The sequence below is a fragment of the Schistosoma mansoni genome, chromosome 4 (genome assembly GCF_000237925.1).
Source record: "Schistosoma mansoni strain Puerto Rico chromosome 4, complete genome".
Classification (NCBI taxonomy): domain Eukaryota; kingdom Metazoa; phylum Platyhelminthes; class Trematoda; order Strigeidida; family Schistosomatidae; genus Schistosoma; species Schistosoma mansoni.
Window position 1 is genome coordinate 10,738,683 of NC_031498.1, and position 22,339 is coordinate 10,761,021.

At 37.2% G+C, this 22,339-nt stretch overlaps 1 protein-coding gene across 2 annotated transcripts; it reads right to left on the reverse strand.

The window, feature by feature from the left end:
- Nucleotides 1-788: 788 nt before the first annotated feature.
- On the reverse strand, nt 789-18,161 carry Smp_024580.1 (putative mannosyl-oligosaccharide glucosidase; the record flags this gene model as incomplete). Of its 2 annotated transcripts, XM_018796801.1 has the most annotated exons (10): nt 17,948-18,161; nt 14,488-14,852; nt 14,300-14,449; nt 12,740-12,890; nt 10,416-10,527; nt 8,709-9,112; nt 7,030-7,410; nt 5,225-5,426; nt 3,958-4,301; nt 789-1,440 (listed from the first exon to the last, which is right to left on the reverse strand). In XM_018796801.1, exons 3-10 carry the CDS (start codon nt 14,407-14,409, stop codon nt 925-927), a joined length of 2,220 nt encoding a protein of 739 aa, XP_018651906.1. In that variant the 5' UTR covers nt 14,410-14,449; nt 14,488-14,852; nt 17,948-18,161. The 2 variants fall into 2 exon arrangements, with proteins under 2 accessions (XP_018651906.1, XP_018651907.1); XM_018796800.1 differs by having other exon boundaries at nt 925-1,440; nt 14,300-14,852.
- Between the last annotated feature and the right edge of the window lie 4,178 nt (nt 18,162-22,339).

Here is a 22,339-nt window from a genome sequence, read left to right on the forward strand (position 1 = left end):
CGTCAATCTTCGTCGTTTTCCGAGCATAACAAGATGAATTTTAGAGTAGTTAAGAATTTGATAGGAACTTCAGGAATTTAATGGTCCTTCCTAAACTTTTGACTCAAGTTGATGACAGATATCGCTGTAGTGCTTACAGATGTTTGGATATCATGACAACTACATCAAAATGAACTTTTCTCCATGAGCAACTAAGTGTTTTATCGTGTTCTCTTTGAATTTCTTTCGATCTTTATTTTTTCTAAAGGGAATTCGCATTGTAACTTCCAGTAAAACGTATAAAAATACATGGTCTCACTAGAGCATAATCGAATCTCAAACAATTGCTGCAGAGCGAACGGCATAATTCTGTAAAATCTCCCCCAACAATGACTGGTGGTTATATACTCTAATTCTATCCATAGTCGTTTCGATGTTAAGAGTCTCTAGGCTATGTAGCTCTCTTCTTATAACCAAAGTTGATACTTGTTATGAATGAACAGTGATCCAAACATTATTAGAACGAACAATAACCATTATCTGTTCTCTGGGTTGAAATATCAAAAGATTCGTCTGTGTCTTTTAATTCGACTTTCCCTCTCTACTTAAAGATTACAATCATTTTTTACGAGTAGAAGTGGTCCTAATGACCCGGAAGGATAACTCCAGAGGCCAAAAGATAATTGCTTGGAAGTGGTTCATAACAGTCTTCGCATGAGTTGTTGGTTTGTTAGCACTGTACTTTTCAAGCCTTATTACCGACTACAAGACCAAAAAATTATTCTACTTGAAAAATCACCTAGTATCCATTCAGATACCTCCTATTATTCCACCAAAATTTATTCATCAGATCAAAAATATAACAACATAAAGACAAAATACGTAAAAAAGAAAGAGGATATACAACAATAAGTCACGGTACATAAATGATAAAAACAAAAAAAGTTAAGAACTATCACTAATTATTAAACTAATTAAACTTGTCCATCCTGAAAACGGATGACCACGTTGACCATTCCCAGTCTGATCATTATACTGTTCCCATAAATGACCTGTTCGTTCAAGTTCACCTAATACGGTACGTGCTAAATTTTGCGTCAGTTGTTCAGCTAACCGTTTAGCTTCTGCAGCGACAGGTACAGGTGTACGCGAATGGTGGGCGTAATAACGTAGTGACTGTACGGCCAAATAATTTATATTTATCCATATAGCACCTCGCCAGTAGGGTGGGTCATCTTTGGTATTGTGTGTATGATAAAAAGGAGACTTAAGATTGATTGAACGCAAGCCGAACTCAGACCACAGTAATTCCTTATTACTCAGGTCAGCTAACAAACGAGGGAGTCGTGGTGATGTAGGCGAAAGAACTTTCAAAAGAAATGGGAATAAATTTACATATCCAAACGAAGTGTCCACTAACTGCAGTGATGGGGTTTTCACAGCTACTCGTACCAATTTCATCTGTTATGGTAAAAAGCCAAAGTGAAATTAAAGAAATAATTACAAAATATATAATATCGAATGCTTTAATCACAATAGTTATTTTCATTGAGTGACTTCCTTCCTCTTATTACTATATGAGCTCACGACATTACAGTACCAGATCTCATCATCAGTGAGTCTCTGTACTTAACAATAATATTAACTACACTATCGCCATATAAAATTAAATATTAGTGAACTAAAAAAAATAATAAAATCCCTTAACCACCCAAACCAAAATAGTTCAGGTAGCTTTGAACATGTTTTTTGTACGAGGATAAAAGCTACACGTATCGTTTGGAGTTAAAACTTCGGTAAATAGTATTGGATTCCATCTAGTAGTCCAGTAATTAAGTTTTTGAGGCCAAAATGTTACTTACAGAGTGCAGAGTAATAGTCAGTCAGCTACAACGTAGGACCAGGCACATATATGCATCGGTCCAAGTTGCCATATCTCGTTAGCACAACAAGATGAACATCGGATTCATAGAAATAGTTGATTTAGTGATGGTAGTATATAAAAGATAGGTTGTATATAAGGATATAGTATAGGAAGGAAGAAAGTTATGAAGCAATTTTAATCTTAAGGTTTAAGGGAAGATAAAGTGTGTATACACCTACACCATTGTGATCGATTCTGAGCCATATCACCTAGAGTCTCCAACCATTGGTTACGATAGTCACGCGGACCCCAACCAGGTAGTCTGCATCTGCCAACATGGTTCAGACTAGAAGTTAGTGACTTCAAGCACTGATGCCACGTTTTGGTTTGGCCGCCCCTAACTCTCTTCCAACCATCCCCTACACTAGTCAGCATAGCGCGTCGTGGTAATCGGTGTTCAGGCATACGTAACACGTGGCCTAACCATCTCAGTCGATGAAGATTCATGATCTCATCAACTGATTTACCATCATTTCCTAACACCCTGCGTCGAACCTCACTATTACTTACCAGGTGATCCCAGCAGATGCGAGCAATATTTCTAAGGCATCTGTGGTCAAATACTAGTAACTTACGAGTATCTTCTACTATAGATGACCACGTTTCGCAGCCGTAAAGTAAAACAGAGTGAACTACTGTCCAGTATACTCGTTCCTTAGTTGACAGACGGATATCTTGTCTTCTCCATAGGTGACGTAAGTTGGCAAAAGTCAAACGAGCTTTTTGAATCCGTGTTGAGATTTCCTCGGACACCAACCCATTAGGGCTGATCAGACTTCCAAGATAAGTGAAGTTTTCGACGAGTTCGACTACTTCGCTCCCTATCCTTAGTTCAGGTGTTGACGCAGGCCAGTCCTGGAGCAACAATTTACATTTAGATGGGGAGAAACGCATCCCAAACATCCTGGCATTATTACTCAGTTCTAACAGAAGACTCTGCATTTTGCCAGAGTCTTCACCAAACAGGACTATGTCATCTGCGTATTCTAAGTCGCTCAGTGGAGCCCCTGGTAGAAGATCAATTCCTGAAAATTCAGTTGAAGAGAGTGTTATTCCCAGCAACAGGTCTATAATGAAGTTAAACAAAAATGGAGATAGTGGACAGCCTTGTCGGACACCACTCGAGGTTGTAAAATCAGATGACAGTTCGCCATAAGCTCTCACTCAACTAGTAGTGTTCGAGTAAAGAGCCTTCACAAGGTTTATGTACTTCTCAGGTACACCTTTCAATGACAGACACTGCCACAGAACCTCTCGGCCTACAGAGTCAAATGTTGCTTCCAAGTCAAGAAAAACTATCATTGTCGGACGCCGTTAAACATGTCTGTGCTCTAAAACCTGACGAATAGTGAATATGTGGTCGATGCAGCTACGACCAGGTCTGAAGCCAGCCTGATTTTCTCGTGTTTACAGTTCACAAGTCTTGGTTAGGCGCCCGATAATTATTGAGGCTAGTATTTTAGATGCTATGTTAGTTAGACTAATCCCTCTATGGTTATCGCAGGATGATTTGGACCCCTTCTTACATATTGGGGCAATCAGTGATTGTGACCAGTCGGATGGGATTATATCCAACTCCCAGATTTTAGCCAGAATATTAGTCAACCTAGTCGCTAAAATTGGGCCACCATATTTAAAGACCTCTGGAGCCAATCCATCTGGACCAGCTGCTCTTCCTCGTTTCAGATTAGTTATAGCCTTTTGAACTTCAGGTAGGGTTGGGGGACCTACTTCGATGTTCCATTCAGGCTGTCTGGGAATAGTGGGTAGTTGTGCAGTAGCTGAAGGCCAGCTGAACTGCTCCTTAAAGTGTTCTGCCCATCGTTCTAAACGTCTGGGCTGAGAGCAGATAAGGGTAATAAGCCAATTGCTATTTAAATAGTAAATCAAATTCTTGCAAGTAAGCCCAAAAAATATAAAATCCATATCCTCTTTGAAGATATCCAAAAATTATTATAAGAATTATGAAAACGGTAAAAAAATAACACCTTAAAATAAGCGCAGAATATTTTAAATCTATATGAAAAGGAAATATCTACGCATGAAATCACTACCTCATTAGAAACATGTGATCCCTTAGGTATATCAGGCATCTCCAGTCTAACAAAGTCTGTGTGCAGACCATAATCAGCATAGTGGCCCTGCTTTTCTGACCAATGAAGTTTATCCAGTTCACTTTGGTCTGATAAGAGATCAGCCCAACGGGTATATTCAACAATCAATGAACGAGTCTCTTCTAACTTTGATCGACTATTTGCATTTTGATCTGTCTGCATAAATTGTGTAACAACATAAGCCAATTTCGCCATTACACGAGCGAACAAAGTCATCCAACAACGTAAATCAATGTGACGTTCATCATCAGTTGGGTGAGAGGCACGAGGGAAATCATCTAATCCTTGAAACAGAAAACAAATAGTAGAGACTAATCATACATATATAAATACTTTGATATCTTGTAGTGAGTAAAGTGATAACTGAACAAGACAATCATAATACATTTATAACATTTAGTGAAAATGGATACATTATCGCACAAAATGTTTTAGGTAATAAGCATGCAGTGCAATTAGTTCAATAGTTAGATAACTACATTTTTAACCAATAGTTCTCAATTTCTAGAAATACTTCACTTTGTACGGTTTAAGCAGTCGAGTGATAGTCAATAACAAACAATGCGGTTCAAAGTTGTGTACATAAACTTTTACTTGGTATATATAAATTTCACTACTGTTATTAAATGATAAGAAACATTGTTAAGTCTAGGCATACTACAACTGTTTAAAAAAAGCGATATATTTGATTTAGACTATTATAAAAAACATAAAGTTGGTAGCGTCCTAATTATTTCGTTAAGTCACGAAAATTGTATCCTTTTTTTATTTATAAACTCAATACAAGTACACTAGGTAGGTAGAGATGAATATACAGTCGAAATTCACGTAACAACTAATTGAACTTTAACAAACACACAGTTATATATATATTGTACAACTTTGAAAATTAACTAGTTGAAAAGAATTACTCCGTTGAAAAAATTATTTTAAGAGATATATATATTATGAAGTGATTTCCTTGATAGCATAAATGAAACTGTATGTTTTCCATGATGTTTATATGAATTACATGCAACAATAATTCCATAAGACATCAGAATTCTGTTTACAAAGTGTTAATGTACCCGTAAATGAGTCATATTGGTTACTATGTTTAGTGAATTACTGTGAAATAAAAATACCATATAATAGCCATTAGCAAAATTCCTATAGAAATATTAACTATTATCTAAAAATGATTAAAGTGATACTCTCAAGCATTTACCAGAACTCAATGTAAGAGGGTTCAGCTGATGAATTTCATTTGGGTTGCGACCGCGCCAACGATATGACAGAGGGACTGGACCAATCTGAGTAGTATTGAACCACTGATACCAAACATGTAGCCTTGGAAGAATTAAAATAGACCAACGACGAAATTCATTAGCTTCAGCGACAGTTAGTCGAGGCAAACGATCTAACAAAGCCTGCATGGATAATACAAAATAATATATAATGTTAAAAAAATTTCAGTAACAAAGAAACTAGAAACATATCAATAGTAAATAGTACATGCAACGATTATCAGGATACTAAGAACAATTGCTGTAGAAAAAAATGTTAGTAATTATGCACATGACTGGTAACAGATCAATGAGAAATATATAAAATTACGAAAAGGAATAAATGAGATACTCCGAAAATAGTTTAGGAAATCCTGACTAATTGGCTAGAAGCATATTCAAAATAAACTGTCTCAACTCGTCACTTTTTGAATGTTATACCAAATAATCTTTACTTTAAACAAGAGACTATAAAACATACACCCATTAACCAAGATTACAGGATGAAAGCTATGGAACATAACCCGACTATTTAAACTTCACCCTCCTCTTCAAACACGACAGAGTAAAAATTTAAATTGCTGGTTAGACGACATTATTATGATCGATAGAGTGGAACTGGTATACTAAAGGCGTAAGACAATTATGAAATACCTTGAAATTACAAATAGCTAAGCAAGGGATGAGATATACCTGATGAATGTCGACTACATTTCTAACCACTGTACCAGTAAGCTTTGTCAGAAAATGGACTTTACCTAAGCGTAAAGAACTATGTTTCCCGTTCCTACATGAGTTATTCTAACTTCCAGACAAAAAAAATTTATTCATTCTTCTTGAGTCACATTTTAACCTTGTCAATTATTCGTTTATTAACCTTGACTGTTTTTATGTGAGTGTGTGTAAACAAAAATAATATATATGAGCGTATGTGTTAAAAACTTACCCTATTCACGGTGTGTTTGTAACTTACTTTCGTTTGACTATAAATATCGATTCATGGTTAAACCGAGTCGGTTCACATGCCTTTTCCGATCTCTTTAGCTTTGCTCCTTCCTCTTCGTTTTGCTGCCTCTCATTCTGAATCTCTGTCTGGATAAACGAATGCCTGAATTCCTCCAACGCCACCCGTATTTGGCTTCTTATTACCGCCGTCATATAGACGGGGTTAGCCTAGGTAATATACGGAGTTAAATGGAAGATTTATGTTCAGAGCATATTCATACGTTCATCCAAACTGGAGTCAGATCACCCGGCACCACAAAACGCTCACTGAAGATGCCGCGAAAAAAAAACATTTCCAAAGGAATATATTTATTTAGCGCGATCACAGTGAAAAAACGATATTTCAAGTGATTAAGTCAGTTTAAAACCGTGTTTGTTATAAAACTTCCAACCGAGTACTCTTCAGATAGCTGTAGTATTAGATATGAATAAAACAGAGTAGAACTCTAGATTCTCACATCAGCTATGATCATTACACTCTTGTATAACCGCTGGTAAGAAATGACATCATATAAAATTAGGAGCTTGAACAATGCACCATACAACATTCACTTTATAATTACTCATTATCTATAACCACAGTGAATCTAACGCTTCATAACGAAACTTAATTATACTATGACACAACTGCATATTCGCTTCAACTATTAGTGATACAAATTACGTGTGATAAAATATACCGTGATGCAAATGGAAATATGTTCATGGATCTACTAAAAAGTTTAAAAACTTGACAACATACCTCAACAGTCAAAATCAAAGATGGTGGATTGGCAACCTCGGAGGATTGAACAACAAATTCGGATGGAACCTTCGATCTGGCCTCCCAGCCTAAAATCTGTTCACGTGGAATCCAACCATTAGCATTCATAAGATCGAGCCATGAACCGACTGTTTCCATTGCAAGATTTGGATCCCATCGGGCCAATATCAAACCATGAAATCCTTCATCCCATAAAAATCCACGCGGAAAGTTAAGACGAGATGGAGTGGCAGTAAATAAACTAGACGCCCAAGTAGATACTGGTTCCGGTCCAATATCAGGCGAACGAACTAACGATGTGCCGTAAAAGAAACCAATACCACCCAGTAAATTGCTGACTGCAATTTTAGATAAGTTGACCTAATCAGATTCAGAGGTAGAAACACAAAACGATCATCCCGATATATATATAATGTAGTGAAGAATAATTATTCTGAGAAATCTCATGATAAGAGTTAGAAAAATAACAATTTCATGTAGCACATAATAAATGGCGTTAAGATATAGTCACTAAAGTATTGGCTAATCAATGAGTTTATCGACACAGTAAATGTGCAGACGCTCAAATCAATGCCTACGCTAGTACATTTATTGAACAATATGAAGTAAATAATTTAGTGCACTAATTTAATTAGCTTGCTCCATTCACTTTACGAATAAGATTTCTTTCATAGGATTAATATACCACCAGCCTAATCTTGATCGTTTCTACAGCTGTAATGAAGACATTATGAAACAAACGTGAGTTGAAAAAGAAAACTGTCACGCCCGAGAGGATTTAATATGCTTTTCATATTCTGAGTTGCTAAGTATCCGACAAGGTCATTTCTCCTTTACAAACAATTGAAAAATAATTATTACATCGACAGTGAAATAATCAACAATTCAGCAGGAATCCGTCAACATTTGAGAGATCCTTTGGTATTCATACTGAAATTACAATACTGAACTTATATAACTAACCGTTAAAAGTCCAATGTTCCATGTTTCCGATTAATAATTTTATGGTGTGTGCTACTGATGTCGATAGATATAAGTAGTATGTATCATCGGTCGAAAGTGAAATGCCTGGTGGCAGAAGGTTAAGGAAATCAAAGAAATGGGAACAAGAACAGAGAATGACTGGCGTGGAAACGAGGGAACAATGAAGTCTGAGACGATGGATTGACATTTTCCAAATAAAGTATTCACTGTATGGATTTCAGATTTTACTAAGAGATTCAGTAATTTTGTATTCAAATACATTCTGTTGTCCCCACTGGTGTTCTCGTTCACTACAATTTCAGTATCGTGAAACACATCTTTCTTTTTGAAACATAATCCATATTGTTCAACGGATATAAACGATATATGATCAAGATGTGTATACATAAACACAATCAGGTTACTGAATATTTAAACATTATGATTACCAATTCTAGATATCCTTTCGAATCTCTTCTAGTTAATTTTTACAGTGTAAATAACCACAAATTCCACCGAACAAAAATTTCAAATCTGATTCGGTAAATTTTTTACGACAAACGATTTCTTCAGACTGCTTTTATTTGTCAATCTTAGAACTTTCATGGATTTTAGTCAAAACAGATCAATAAAGCATAAAACATAGAAAAATAAGTTTATAAAATGATGTGATCAACTTTCTCAAAACTACAAACCTGTCTATCAGAAAACTTTGTTAAATCCACATTGAATCTTTCAACAAAACGTTTATGGAAACTTATAGACTGTTTAGATAACTCTTCAGAGAAACTATTTCCATGAAAACCTTCAAATGAACTTTGAGATCGGAAGAATTCAACATCCAAAATTGGTTGATTATTTTCATTGGGTTTTGTACTTGTTTCATAAAACCATGCATTTGGAGGTTGGTTTTTATCATGATTGTTTGTGACACCTCTCAATACCAAAAAATTCTTATCTCTTCTAACTCCTAAACCAGTAAACATTGTCTCTTTAATTGCATCTTCCCTAGGTATATAAGCCATGAGAGAACTCTCCTGTAATTTGTGAGGAGTAGGATGAAATGAAATATGAAAATCACTCAATTCCATTGAACTACCTAAATTGTGAAAATAATAGAAATCAATGATTGAATACAACTACTAGATTCAAAATATCGTATTTATATAGCAGCAATATGTTGATTATGCATAATTTAAAACTGTTTTTAAGCTAGACGATGCTTCTACAACCGACAGTAGTACTACTTTGCTTTTTGAGTACTTGGAATGATTACAGTTAGGCTGATTAGATCGAAGTATATGAAGCGAGGTTCAAACCTACGACCTGGTGGTTGAAAGATGAACGTCTCAATCACTAAGATACTGCACTACTACAATGATAAGACAATTAATCTCAAGAAATGTGGTAAAGACTGGTGAAATATCTAATGACTATAGATCTCAGTGTTTACATATTTATTACAATACAGACTGGATTTAGTCAGATTATTTTGAACAGATATTTTTATTTTATTTTAAAAACGATTGCAACACAATGTGATGTGTATTATTTTATTTAATCTATTTAAACACATACATATTGATACAAAAGGGCACCAGATACATATGTGATGTGTAGCGAATTGTCTACTCATTTAAGGGTTGTTAGTGAGTCAAACAAGTCACTGGATTCGACATAAATTTTGCGCCGTTGTCGACCAGCATTATACCAATAATCGTGAAAATACAAGTTATTATTCTAATATCAACGTACATATCTCAAACCGACCACCACACTTCAACTTAAAATCATCTTTTGGTCTACCTGATCATGGCCAGAATAATGTGATGAGACAGGTAATCACTGCATGCCAGTACCATGTCTATCTTTCAGGTAGTGAAGGAGGCTTTGACGTCACCTGAAGTCAAATATTTACAAACTTGGCACGTGTTTAGGTGGTTACACTTTACAGTCATACAGTGAAACGCAGAGACTACTGCGTCATAGTATAAGGCCTAAATAAATATCTGACTATCTCTGTAGGTAGCTTAAACCGATATAGTACTTCCGTTTCCACAGATATTTCTTGGGTAATCAACTGAGAATGGATACGACTGTCAAGATAAGTGAAATGTTTGACAGATTTAAACTACTTCACACCGTCACACTAAACAGACCAGTCCCAAAACAATAGTCTACGGTCGAACTGTAAGGATTATATCTCAAGATGTTCATAGCCTGTGCCATTGATTTTTGTTTATCACCCTACGTAACACGATCTGTATCATGGACACTGTTTGTAGTACCCCAAATACTGTATTATTGAAAAATTGTGATCAGTATGAAAATTCGGGAAAGTACTCTCACTTAAGAGGATTTCAAGTTCATATAATTTTAGAAAGAATAATGAATAAACTAACCTTGTAATCCTGTAATTTTCTTATTCGAAATGACTGGTTCGATGAAGAAGTCATTTTTATCACCAGGATAATAAAAGTAGACAATTACCGACAATGGATATTCCATAGAAGTCTAACAAATAAAGTAGCAAAAACATTTTATTGAATAACTTAAATTTAGTGTCGACAATTAAGATCCACTACTTATTTAGCTGAGCTTTTTTCCCCTTAAAGAGCATAGGACGCCGACCAGGAATCTCCAACCTACTCTGTCCTGGGCTCTTCTTCCCAACTGTTGCCAAGATCTATATATGGATTTAAAAAGCCACGCAATCCATGTCAGTCAGTCACAACGTAGAACTTCGTACGTACGTACATCAGTTCGAGTTGCCATACCAAATTAGCACAGAGATGCAGTTATCGATTCAAATCCTATAGTGGTAGAAGTAGTAAGAGTATAAGCATTATGTGAAAGATTAGAGTTTGAAGATGTTATTGAAGGAGTATAATACAGTGAAATAAATTTGAAAAGAGAAAAAGGATAGGGACATGAAGAATTCAAAAAGTTAGAATTTGGGAGAATGCAAAGAGTGGATGCACCTTCGCCATTGCAAACGATTTTGAGCCATGTCATTCAAGGTCTCTAACCATCGGTTGCTATCATCTCGCAAATCCCAACCAGGTAGTCTACACCTACTAACATGGCTCAGTCCAATTGTTAGTGACTTCATGGATTTGTGCCACGTTTTGGTCTGGCCGCCCCTAGCTTTCTTCCAACCTACTCCTACACCATGGAACATTGCACGTCGGGGCAGTCGGTGGTTGGGCATACGTAACACATGTCCCAGCCATCTCAACTGATGAAGTTTTACTACTTCATCAATCGATTTGCCATCCTTAGCCAGTACCCGTTTCCTAACAACTGCATTACTTACCCGGTGGTCCCAGGATATACGAGCAATGCTTCGAAGACATCTATGATCGAATACTAGTAGCCTACGAATGTCCTCTACTCTTATCGGCCATGTTTCACTGCCATAAAGTAGCACGGAACGAATTGCTGCACAGTAAACCCGTCCTTTTGTTGCTAGACGGATATCTCGCCTACGCCATAAATGACGCAAGTTGGCGAAAGCTAGACGAGCCTTCTGTATCCGTGCTGAGATTTCGTCACACACCAGACCACAAGGGCTGATTAGACTCCCAAGATAAGTGGAGCGGTGTGTTTGAAATCGTTTCAACGATAAAACACTAAACCGAAACTCTGTGACTTAGTTACGAATGACAACGTCACAATGGGTACGATAATACGTAATTATCGTACAAAAAGTATATATATATATATATATATATATATATATATATATATATATCAGAAGATTAAAAGAAGTAGCTGCGGTAATTTACAAGGTTTACAGTGTTTTAGAAAAACCTTTTAAGTCAGGATTCAGTTCTGATCGTTTGATATTAGTGAGAGAGAAGCTTCTTGTTGACGAAATTGACTCAACCTCTAGTTAGATCAAAACACTTAGAACTCATACAACATACGAAAACTAGGATTACTTATCCATTAAACTGACGTTAATACTAATCTTTCTTATGTTACAGTTGCATCTTTAATCTCGTTAATGTTTGGAAATAGCTGTCTTCTTAATTTACTTACGAATATTTACCTCCATCAATAAGAAAGTTCAAACACTGATGTTCTAAACAGCTCTAAACATGTTTTCATACTGTTACTGAAAATCCGAAAATTGTTTTTGGACTTTGACTGTTATAATATTTTGTTGTAAAATCTAAAACCAGTTAAAAGTCTACGTAAAATTGGTAAACTGTCGTAGGATAATCAATATTTCCCTACTGAGTGAAATCAGACATGTGATATACATACCATGAATCCTCTATGTAACAGGAATGACCTCGCAGGATTCTTAAACCACAGAGAACATTACTCCGATATAGATGACCGGTGATCTAAGTCACAAGACCTGGATAATAGCTTTCTAATCACCTTTCCCTAGGTGGTGGATCACTTTCCTAGCTTTATGCACCTTGAATTTTATACAATATCTACCTTTGGTAAAAAATTGTCAACACCCATGCCATTATTTAGGCCACCTATAAACATGTTCGGTAACTTTATTTACAATAGATTAAGTTCTACAGAACAGAATATCAGTGAATCCAATACATTTACACAACCTTTTGTACAAAGAACTTTTCAATTAAATCATATGAGGTCTGTTAATGCAAATCCATTAAATGGTGAAAACGGATTTTATCAGACGTTAAGATTAAAAATCAGCAGAGAAAAGTTGATAACAGTTTGTTACATCAAAACTCACACGATTCCGCGCAACTGCCGAAATTCTTACTGTCCAGTCACTCCCAATGAAGTCAGAAGACGGTTTTACAAAAGATATCGTGATAATATGATGGGTGTCCACTATTTGTTGTGTTCCAAAAGTACGACCATCGTGTTCCAACCAGTTGTAGCTACAAAAGAACATGAAAAAAGAGATGACAGTATCACATTTTGGTTGCAGAAAATGTATCAAACCATAGACCTTTATACTCAATATATATACATATATATAAGTAGTATGTAACGCCTGTCGGAGGTGGAAAACCTGGCAGCAGAAGGCTATGAATGTTGCCTTAAAGAGAACAGGGACGGAATTAAAAAGAAATTGAGAATCGGAAGAATCACATAGAATGTGAAAGACAAATGATGGAAATTTGCAAATGAAGTATTTAATGTATGGTTCTCATATTTTACCAAGATATTCTGTAATTTTGTATTAAAATACATTTGGTTGTCCCCATTTGTGTTCTCGTTTATTACAAATGCACTTGAGCAACTAAATAATGTTCATTCTAACATAAGTGTGATTCATAATCCACCAAACTGACCTGCGTATTGATAATTGAATGTACAACTAGTAATCCTGAAATAAATTCAGTACAGAACAATAAATTCAGATCAGCTTAATGGTGGAATTCTGATACTGAAACACTTATTTAACACCAGCAACATATCATGATATGAGGTTTCTCCCTTAAATTATGTTAAAATCTATTCACAATTCACAACGAGATGCATAGAGTATTACAATATTTTCACTAACGACTTAATCTATAATAGCAGCAACCTTCATCAGGCAAATAAAATGGTGTAGATGAATTTTACAGTAAGAACATAACGAATGAATGGTGTTTTCATTTTCCATATTTCATCAGTGTCAAAAATGCGACTCATGAAGTGAAAAATCAAATGACAATAAGTATATCATCTTATGCTAAACCGAAAAATTCTATGATAGTGATATAACTGGGCTGAAAATTATTAGCGAATTCTTTATTGATACAATGTACTTTGATAGCTGAAGTGCAAGTAGGTTGAATAAAATTAAGAGTGAAAAAAATCATTTTGTTATCCCTCCATGAGGTGTTAATGAAATAAAGGCGTAAGGTGAGGTGATCGATTCAAAGGCTCGAAAATCAACATAATAGTGTAATTACCAAAATATAAGTCATATCTCTATTGTTTTAGAATTCCTTGAAAGTGATTTATGCAATCTAACACTCGCAACAGGATCTGTTGAGTGGGTACTTCTGAAGCGCCACTTTACAGATAGAGTGATGAAAAATATCCTACTTTTTCGGACTTTTGACACGATGCAATGGGTTGGTTTGCCATTCATCTGAAATCAGATTAAACATATATCTGCATTTTGGAAGGTCATTTCAGATTACTTACTCTTATCCCTAGTGTTTTACAGAAATACGAGACTAGATATTTTATAGAAATACCATAAAAAGGGTAAATGGTCAGCAAAAAGCACAGACGACTAATATAGACAAAGGCATGTAAATATAAAAACTCACTACCTATAAAATCTTACCTTAGAACCCCATCAAATTGATCACATGAGTGGCGGTAGGCAAAATTTTCTGGATCTTGGATTGTCCACATAACCCCAAACAAAAGAGAGTTGGGGCTTCTATGTTTCATACCAAAATAAATTCCAGGACGATAACTTCCCCAAAACAAACTATGAGATCGTTCATGCAATGAAGCATCCGATATTACTTTAGGTAGATGAAGTGGAGTAATAACTTGTTTTGCCTGATACCATACCATCACTTGACGAAAGGCAAGCATCACCAAAAAAATTAAGATCCCCAAATATATGAAAGATAAAATGAGCCACTTTGGAACTTTGTTTACAATGTGGAAATCTGTTAGGAATGACCGCTCACGGCCAACACGGCTTCTGGGTTTTGAGTGGCGTAAGCCGTCTGAGAAGTGTGATATGTGATTTACTTCGTGTTTAGGATGTTCAGAAACTGAATTAGTAAGCTCCTCAATTCTTTGACTTTGCTTACGTTTCCTTGGACGTGCTTCAATGGACTTACTCTTTGGCATCTTTATTGGGATATACAAAAGACCCAGACCTAAAAGTAGGGAATATCTTAGTAAGGAACAGTTTTAAAAATCATAATTCCAATTGTTTGTAATGTATGGATATATTCAAACTGAGTGGGCCTTTCGACTCGATCAATGAGGTAACCATCTTATCTCAAACCAGAAAGTGTTTACATGGATAATAAACAAAAACGCAATGAGTAATCTTTAGAAAATAATAATAATGTATTGGCTGGAACGTATGTCCCTGTATGTCCTATCATGCCAGGCAGGGCTATTGGAGAACGGTAAGACCAAAAGCAGCAACTCAAGGTCTGAGGGCGAAGTCATACTGCTGACTGTAGAGAGGTGTGACAGAAGTAAGGTGTTCCCCTCGGACAACCAGCATCTGCAGCGATGTTGCCTTCTCACAAGGAAGGAAGGGGTTATAAAATGTCGACCCTAAAAATGTCACGTCTCACCTTACCTCATAGATTTCCGTCTCCGGTGGTAAGGCCCTTTAAAGAACAGAGCTAACACGTCAAAAAAAACCCACAAAAAGTCCATGAGCGACCGGCCTCAAGCAGTTGTCCCTTGGACTCTGTGGTCACGCTCCCAGGTCGTCAAGACTAACATTAATCCAACTTCCTTTTCAGGCACCTCAAGAAATACCCTTCCACGGTGTGGGCAGCCGGGAAGTGATATTAACCCTCATACCCGTAACAGCACACGAGACCAAGTTGGTCACATTCAAATCCTTCCTAAACCTCTTAATAACTCTCTTATCTCCACGACTAACCCTTCTCACGTCTCTTTACCACCTCGCACCAATAGGGCAAACGATTCGAGTACGCGGAATGTTATTCCTGGTCTCCTGAAACCACGCTTTAAACTACATGTAGGAACTTTTAACGTCCGAACACTGCCAAATAAGACAACAGGCTTCCTTAGTTAGGACTTTAGAATCTCGCACGATCAATGTATGCTGCGTCTCCTAAATGAGCATACAAGATCCGAGTAGCGTCATTCATTTGACCTCATCATCATGTCATAATAAAGAACAAACTCGATTCATACTTCGTGTATCTGGAAGCTCTGATGCAGCTTGCCTTGGTCTCTCTGGAGTAGGTATAGCATTGAGTCATAGGGCAAAACTAGCTCTTTTGGACCAGATCACAGTAAACAGTCGTTTGTGTGCTGTCCGACTAAACAGAACAGTAAGGACTCGGAAAGATAGGGACACTTGTCGTAGCCTCTTCGTCGTCTCTGCCTGCTCTCCTACTGACTGCAGCTAAGATGATGTAAAAGATGAGTTTTATAGAAAGCTTTCCGACCTTCTGCGAAAAGCTAGGCGCTCTGACGTATTAATAGTGGCTGGTGACTTTAATGCTCAAGTAGGTAAACTAAGCGAAAGGAAAAGACACCTGGGTGGATCTTATGGTGTCTGAATATAACGAAGAGCGGAGTTTTGATGTTGGTTTGTTCTCTGAGCTGGATGGTTTGGTTGTGGAGCTTTCATCGTCCTTCTGAACGACATCATCAGCACAAACTCCGGGTAGAAGTGAAGTGTTTGAATTTCTTCACATGTGATTCACAGCTTGTCCTCTGTACCTCGATGTTGATTGGTTCTTACTGACCTTAAATCTGTCATTGTTTATTTCTTTGTTTTGGTTGTACCTCGAAGAGCGGAGTCCACTTACGCGCAGGCCAATAAGAAGCCTACGCAATGATCGCGAACAGTGGTGAGTAACAGAAGCAAGAGATGGAAAAGGCAGCGGCAATAGCAACAGCAGACAACTGTTCAGACTTGTTAAAGAAATCGGCATTAGGAACCCAACTGTCAGCGAAACTATCTCGGATAAAGATGGACATATATTTCACTCTCAATTCAGGAGATCAGATCGATGGGCAGAACACTTTAGGGGTCAGTTCAACTGGCCTTCACCTACACTTCGGTTTCCCACGATCCCCAGTCGACCTGAATGATAAGTTAATGTAAACTCTCCAACTCTTCACGAGCTTGAAAAAGCTATAAGAAATCTAAAGTGAGGGAGAGTAGCAGGCCCTGACAGGTTTACCCCTGAAATTTTTAAGGATGGCGGTCCAGTACTAGCAGCGAGATTGACTGAGGTCTTAGGTAGAATCTGGGAATAGGACGTCTTCACTAATACAGATTATCAAACGCGCATGCTACTTTTCAAAAGCTTGTAGCAACCATCGAATTGACTTAGAATATTAAACAAATGATGTAACATTTTGAATAATTTATCCTTTCATTGTATGTTCAGTAACATGGGTGGATTATCAGTTTTGTTGCCCCGTCAAATGGGAAGGAACCGAAAGCCCTAGAAACATCCTCAGCAGGAAAGTATAAGGAATAGATATGTAGGATCATGGATTCCTTTAACAATTTATTTACATTTCAGATGAGTGACAATCTGAAGGCATCATTGAGATATATGCAGGGTTAGGCTATGAGACCGGAACCGACCACCGATTTTACCTCTCTTGGAACTTCACATAAGACATGGTTTAACAACTTGATTTTACTGAACCATACGAAGTAGGAACGGATTTCTATGATTCTTTTTATGTGGATGCATTAACATCAAAGTTCTAACGGGCCAGTGTGAGCAAGAGGACTTCCTAGAATTTATATCAGGTTTCTCTCATGATATGAGACAAAGCAAACATAAAATCAACGGAAGAACGGTTATATAAGTAACAAACTACAGCGTTACCCCTTCTTCCCGTTTTGTTATCGAACATCATTGTACGACGTATCTCATATTGTAATAAAAATCCCAATACAACCCCACCACAACAGTTGATAGATATTAAGTCTCAGAACTTACCAGACGAAAATGCTGACTACCAACAAAAAGGGGGACATTTAGTTTCAATGTTATTGTCTCGACTTTTATATGATCACTTTTCACCAATGAATTAATATCTACATATACTTCAGCATTCTCATATGTATGTGATAAACTGAGAAAAATGAGGTGGATTTAAACGTTAAATAAACCAATCTTCATTTGAAATAGGAGACATCTTTAGTACATGTTCTTATTAAGCAAACCTCAAATACATAGCTGAGTTCTACATTTTCTAGACATCAATAATCATCATACTTCTCACTTACAAAGACACAGTATGACAGACAGCATAATGCTGATATTTTTGAGAATTATGATTAGAATTCCCGCAAATTACTTCTTAAACACGAATTACTCTTCATATTGAGGTCAATCGTTAAGAGATGTTTTTCCAACAGTAAATGTCGAAGACATTCTGGACGGCGGTAACAGAACATTGGTAGATGTAGGCAAAAAATAGACTGGTTGGTGTATATTTAGGCAACTTTTAACGTGTGAACTTCGAGATGTTTCGCCCTAAGGGCAACATTTAAGCGAAAAGCTACATTATTTAATCACGGCAGGAAATGAAGAAATTCAGAAGTAATTTAGCTAAGTTTCCGTTAGGAATATCAACCATATATTCCCATGAGCACATCTTTATTCCACAATATGGTCGAAAACTGGAGTCTTTCAACGACACCTAAGAGTATATTAAATACACCCGGGAGTAGCGCTAAGCTTGAAACAAAGGGGATCAGTTTTATGGTCAAATAGTTTTGGATGGAATAGAGGAAGTTTTCGCTTAACGAGCTTCCGCATCTAATAGCAGTGGGTCACCAATACCTCCAGGCAGGAACCTAGATATATTAACGATAATAAAGGAAAAAAGAAATTGGTAAATCATAATGTGTTATTCTTCCTCCTTAAGAATAGGTCAAGTTTCCTCTTAAAGGACTCCTGCGAAGTCGCTTGAACCAGCCCAGTCGGCAGCGAATTCTAGCATCTGACAACTCTTAGGGAGTAGAAGTTTTGTCTACAGTCCGTTCTGATATGTTGGGTCTCCAGTTTCTAGGTGTTGCCCCTTATGTTTATATTGGGACTAAGCTTAAGTAGGTGTTTAAGGGGATGTCCAAAAGTATTAAAGATACTGTAAGCCATTGGAAGATTACTTCTAAGACGCCTGTACTCCAGTGAATAAAGTCCTAGTGGTTGGAGGCGCTCCTCGTAAGTTTCGAATTTGAGTCCCCTAACTGATTTCGTGGCTCGCCGTGCGGTGCGTTCCAGGGTGTCCTTATCCTTTAGGAGTGAGGGGGGAAGTACCATGTCTTCGTACTGTAAATGGTGACGGATAAAACCGTTGAAGATTATTTGGAAAGTTCTTCCGTCAAACTGGCCAAAAGTGCGCTTCATTGTTAGCAGTGTAAGGTTTGTTCGAAAGGCATTTTTGTTACGGTTAACGTAAGACTTCAAATCGTAGGTTGCCAGTGCTGCTAAATCTTTTTCAACTTGGGATACTTGTAGAGAGAAGTTGCCCAAGTTTTAGCTGCAGTCTGAAACATGTTTCAGATGGACCGCTCTACATTTTGAAGTGTTAAAGGTAAGCCCGTTGTCATCGGCCCAACTATGAAGTCGAGTCAAATCCTCCTGAAGTGCCAGTATATTATCTTGGTTGTGTATCTCTCTCCAAAGTTTCACATCATCAGCATTAGATAATAAGTCTGACGATACATGTTGTGGAAGATCATTAACATAAATCGAGAAAAGATCAGGTCCTAGTACTGGACCCTGGTAAACCCTACTAGGACATTCCATAGCCTGAGAGAAATTGAAGTTAAACCTAATCCTAAAATGTCGATTTTTTCGATATGAAGTGAGTCAATCAATTAAAGGTGATTTGATACCTAATCGCTTGAGACTATTGATAAGACATATATGGTTTCCCGTATCAAAATCTTTTGAGAAACCAAGGTAAATGACGGTAACCTTCCCCTTGCGATCAAGGATGGTTGTCCATCTGTCCACCGCAGTGAGCGTGTTGGTTGTACAAGAATGACCCTTCCTGAAACCATGCTGTTGAAGTGATAAGAGGTTTAAGGATATAATCAGTCGTGTATACCGTCGCATATCAGGGACTCCATAATATTTGGGGGGAATAGAGAGAAGTCCTACCAGCGGTAGCTTGAAGGTTCACTGCATCGACCTCCTGTGAAAATTGGTGTGACGTGTGCCAGCTTCCGAATTTCAGATAACGTGTCTTGACTTAGCGAGTGTGAGAACATCAGGATTGAAGCTGTTTCCCCCAGCGTAGCAGAATAGACCATATTCGGGTCGGTAGAAATGTCCTTGTTTAGGCGCTCCAGTTTCCATTACACCAAGCCAGCTCTCATGTTCACTTCGGGAAGTCCTGTACAGTTGCAAACGAAGCTCTCATCAATATAGTGTGGGTCGATTAAAATGTCCGAGAGTGGTATTTGACAACCAACTCAAAACAAAGCGTTCTGGTAGAAGAACACCCAAACGATTACTGCACGTAAGACACTATATAACACTGTTTTGTCTAGAGCTTTTGGTGTTACTGTGTCATAAACACACTTTTCTTCATATGCACATCCATATTATTTTCATTACAACAAAAAATAGAAAGCAGAATCTTTCGTTGCTAATATGACTGGTTACATGTGTATATTTTTATTTTTTTCAAAAAAACCAAAAGTCATCCTGCGAAAATAGTTTTCACGTTATTTCATATTTACTAAACACATGTATAAGATTTTATTTTTCTTTTTTCCATTTTGTGTCTTTTCGCATGTACGAGTTTAGCTTGACATGCGCTCACAAACCCTTTATTTCTTTTACAGAACGGCGAGAAAAGGTAAGAAATCCATGAAGTTTAAAATCTATTGAAATTTTCATTGCATCTGTTTATCATTACTATATTGTACCACATGGCCCCTTACAGTAAGGAAAGACGACCAAGTGCTTTTGAACATAGAAAACTATCAGAAGAGTTTTTACCACCGACACACTCGTTGGGTTTAAACTTCTGACGGGCCTCTTCTTAGGGTCATTACTGCCCCACTAGGTAGAGGGTGATCTGCGGCCTTAAATAAATCCCCAAAATCAATAGCTCTATAAGTTTTCGACATCTGATGCTGACCACGTTAGTTTTAATAGATTCACTTAGCAGAGGGTGCTCGGTCACGCATCCGCGCCATATCACAAGCGGGTACGCCGTGCCTCACATCTCCTACGACCGCTAGTCAGATTAGATTGATCGCCTCTCAACGCATTAATAGCCCATCAAATAAATCTTCGAACCTCTTCGCTTCTGACTTCTGAGTTGACTAGGTTGGCACATTTCGATTACAAAAGGTGTTGTTGTTTAAGACGTCGAACTTTGAATACATGTAGCATCTTTAGAAGGAACAACACGGGCCTCAAAACTGAATCCTGAGGCACCCTACCAGGCACAGTTTCCCAGCTAGACAACTTTGTTGACGCCTGACTAGAGAGCTATTTATCCATATTAATAAACTGCCTCCAAACCCTGTATTATTTGACTTATACGATATCCGGTTTTGAAGAACATTACAAAAAGCCCTGCTGAAGACAATGCAGATTACAACTATAGATAACTTTTGATTACATGTCACAATTCAAAGGACACATCAAACGACATCCGTTTCGTAATAGTTGTTTTATAGCTGAAGTTAATTAGTTAAGGGTTAGTTGAGAAACTCTTGGTACAATACATTATAGCTCATGTATTTACTTATTCCCTTATTTTGTGTGGAAATTATATTTCCCGCTGCTCTATGTCGAATTTTGAGTGTTTTGTGTTTAAAACATTACCTCGCGTTCCTAAATGTTTTGTATCATGGTCTGAATAAAAACCTAATATAGCCATCCCAAAGGCTTCCTGTATGTCAGAGCGAGGAGTATCCACCGGTACTAAAATTCTAATGACCGCAGTCTCATCCTACTAATAATCCTAATGGTAATTCAGTAGTGTCTTCTACAGAACGTATATCACTCTCTATTTCACAAGTGTTCTTGAAATTTATTCTGTACTTTTATTTCTTATGCAACTACAACAGTCCTCTTTTCTTCCTCTGGTAACCATTATTGACTTCTGAACTCTAATGAAGTTAGACAAGTAACTGGCTTTAAAATTTGATAATTTAGTTCGTTTAAGAGCTTTTATTTCTGAATATGATAATTAGTCTCCCCAACTCATTCTTTCTCAACACATGCTCCCATTTCATAACAGTCACATAACAGAAACACTTAGTCTGCACAGCCACAATCGACATATAATTACTCAACATCGCAAAGTAAGGAAAAGATGGGCGGTTATTAAAAAGTGAATAGCACCATAGAGTTGGTCAAAGTTAATGATACAATAATAACAATCGCAAGCAAACCAATGACAATCGAGGAAACGCCATAAGAAGTTGAAGCTGTTGATAAATCCCAGAATAAATAACTCTGTAAGTCTTAAACATTCACGCTGACATCATTAATTTTACTAGACACACTCTAGCTGAAGGCGCTCGGTCAGGCATTTGCACCAGATCACGAGTGGGCACGTCGTGCTACTCATCCCTTGCAACTCCTAGACAGCTTAGACAAAACACTTCTCGACAAATCTATAGCTTACCGGATAAACCCTCGGA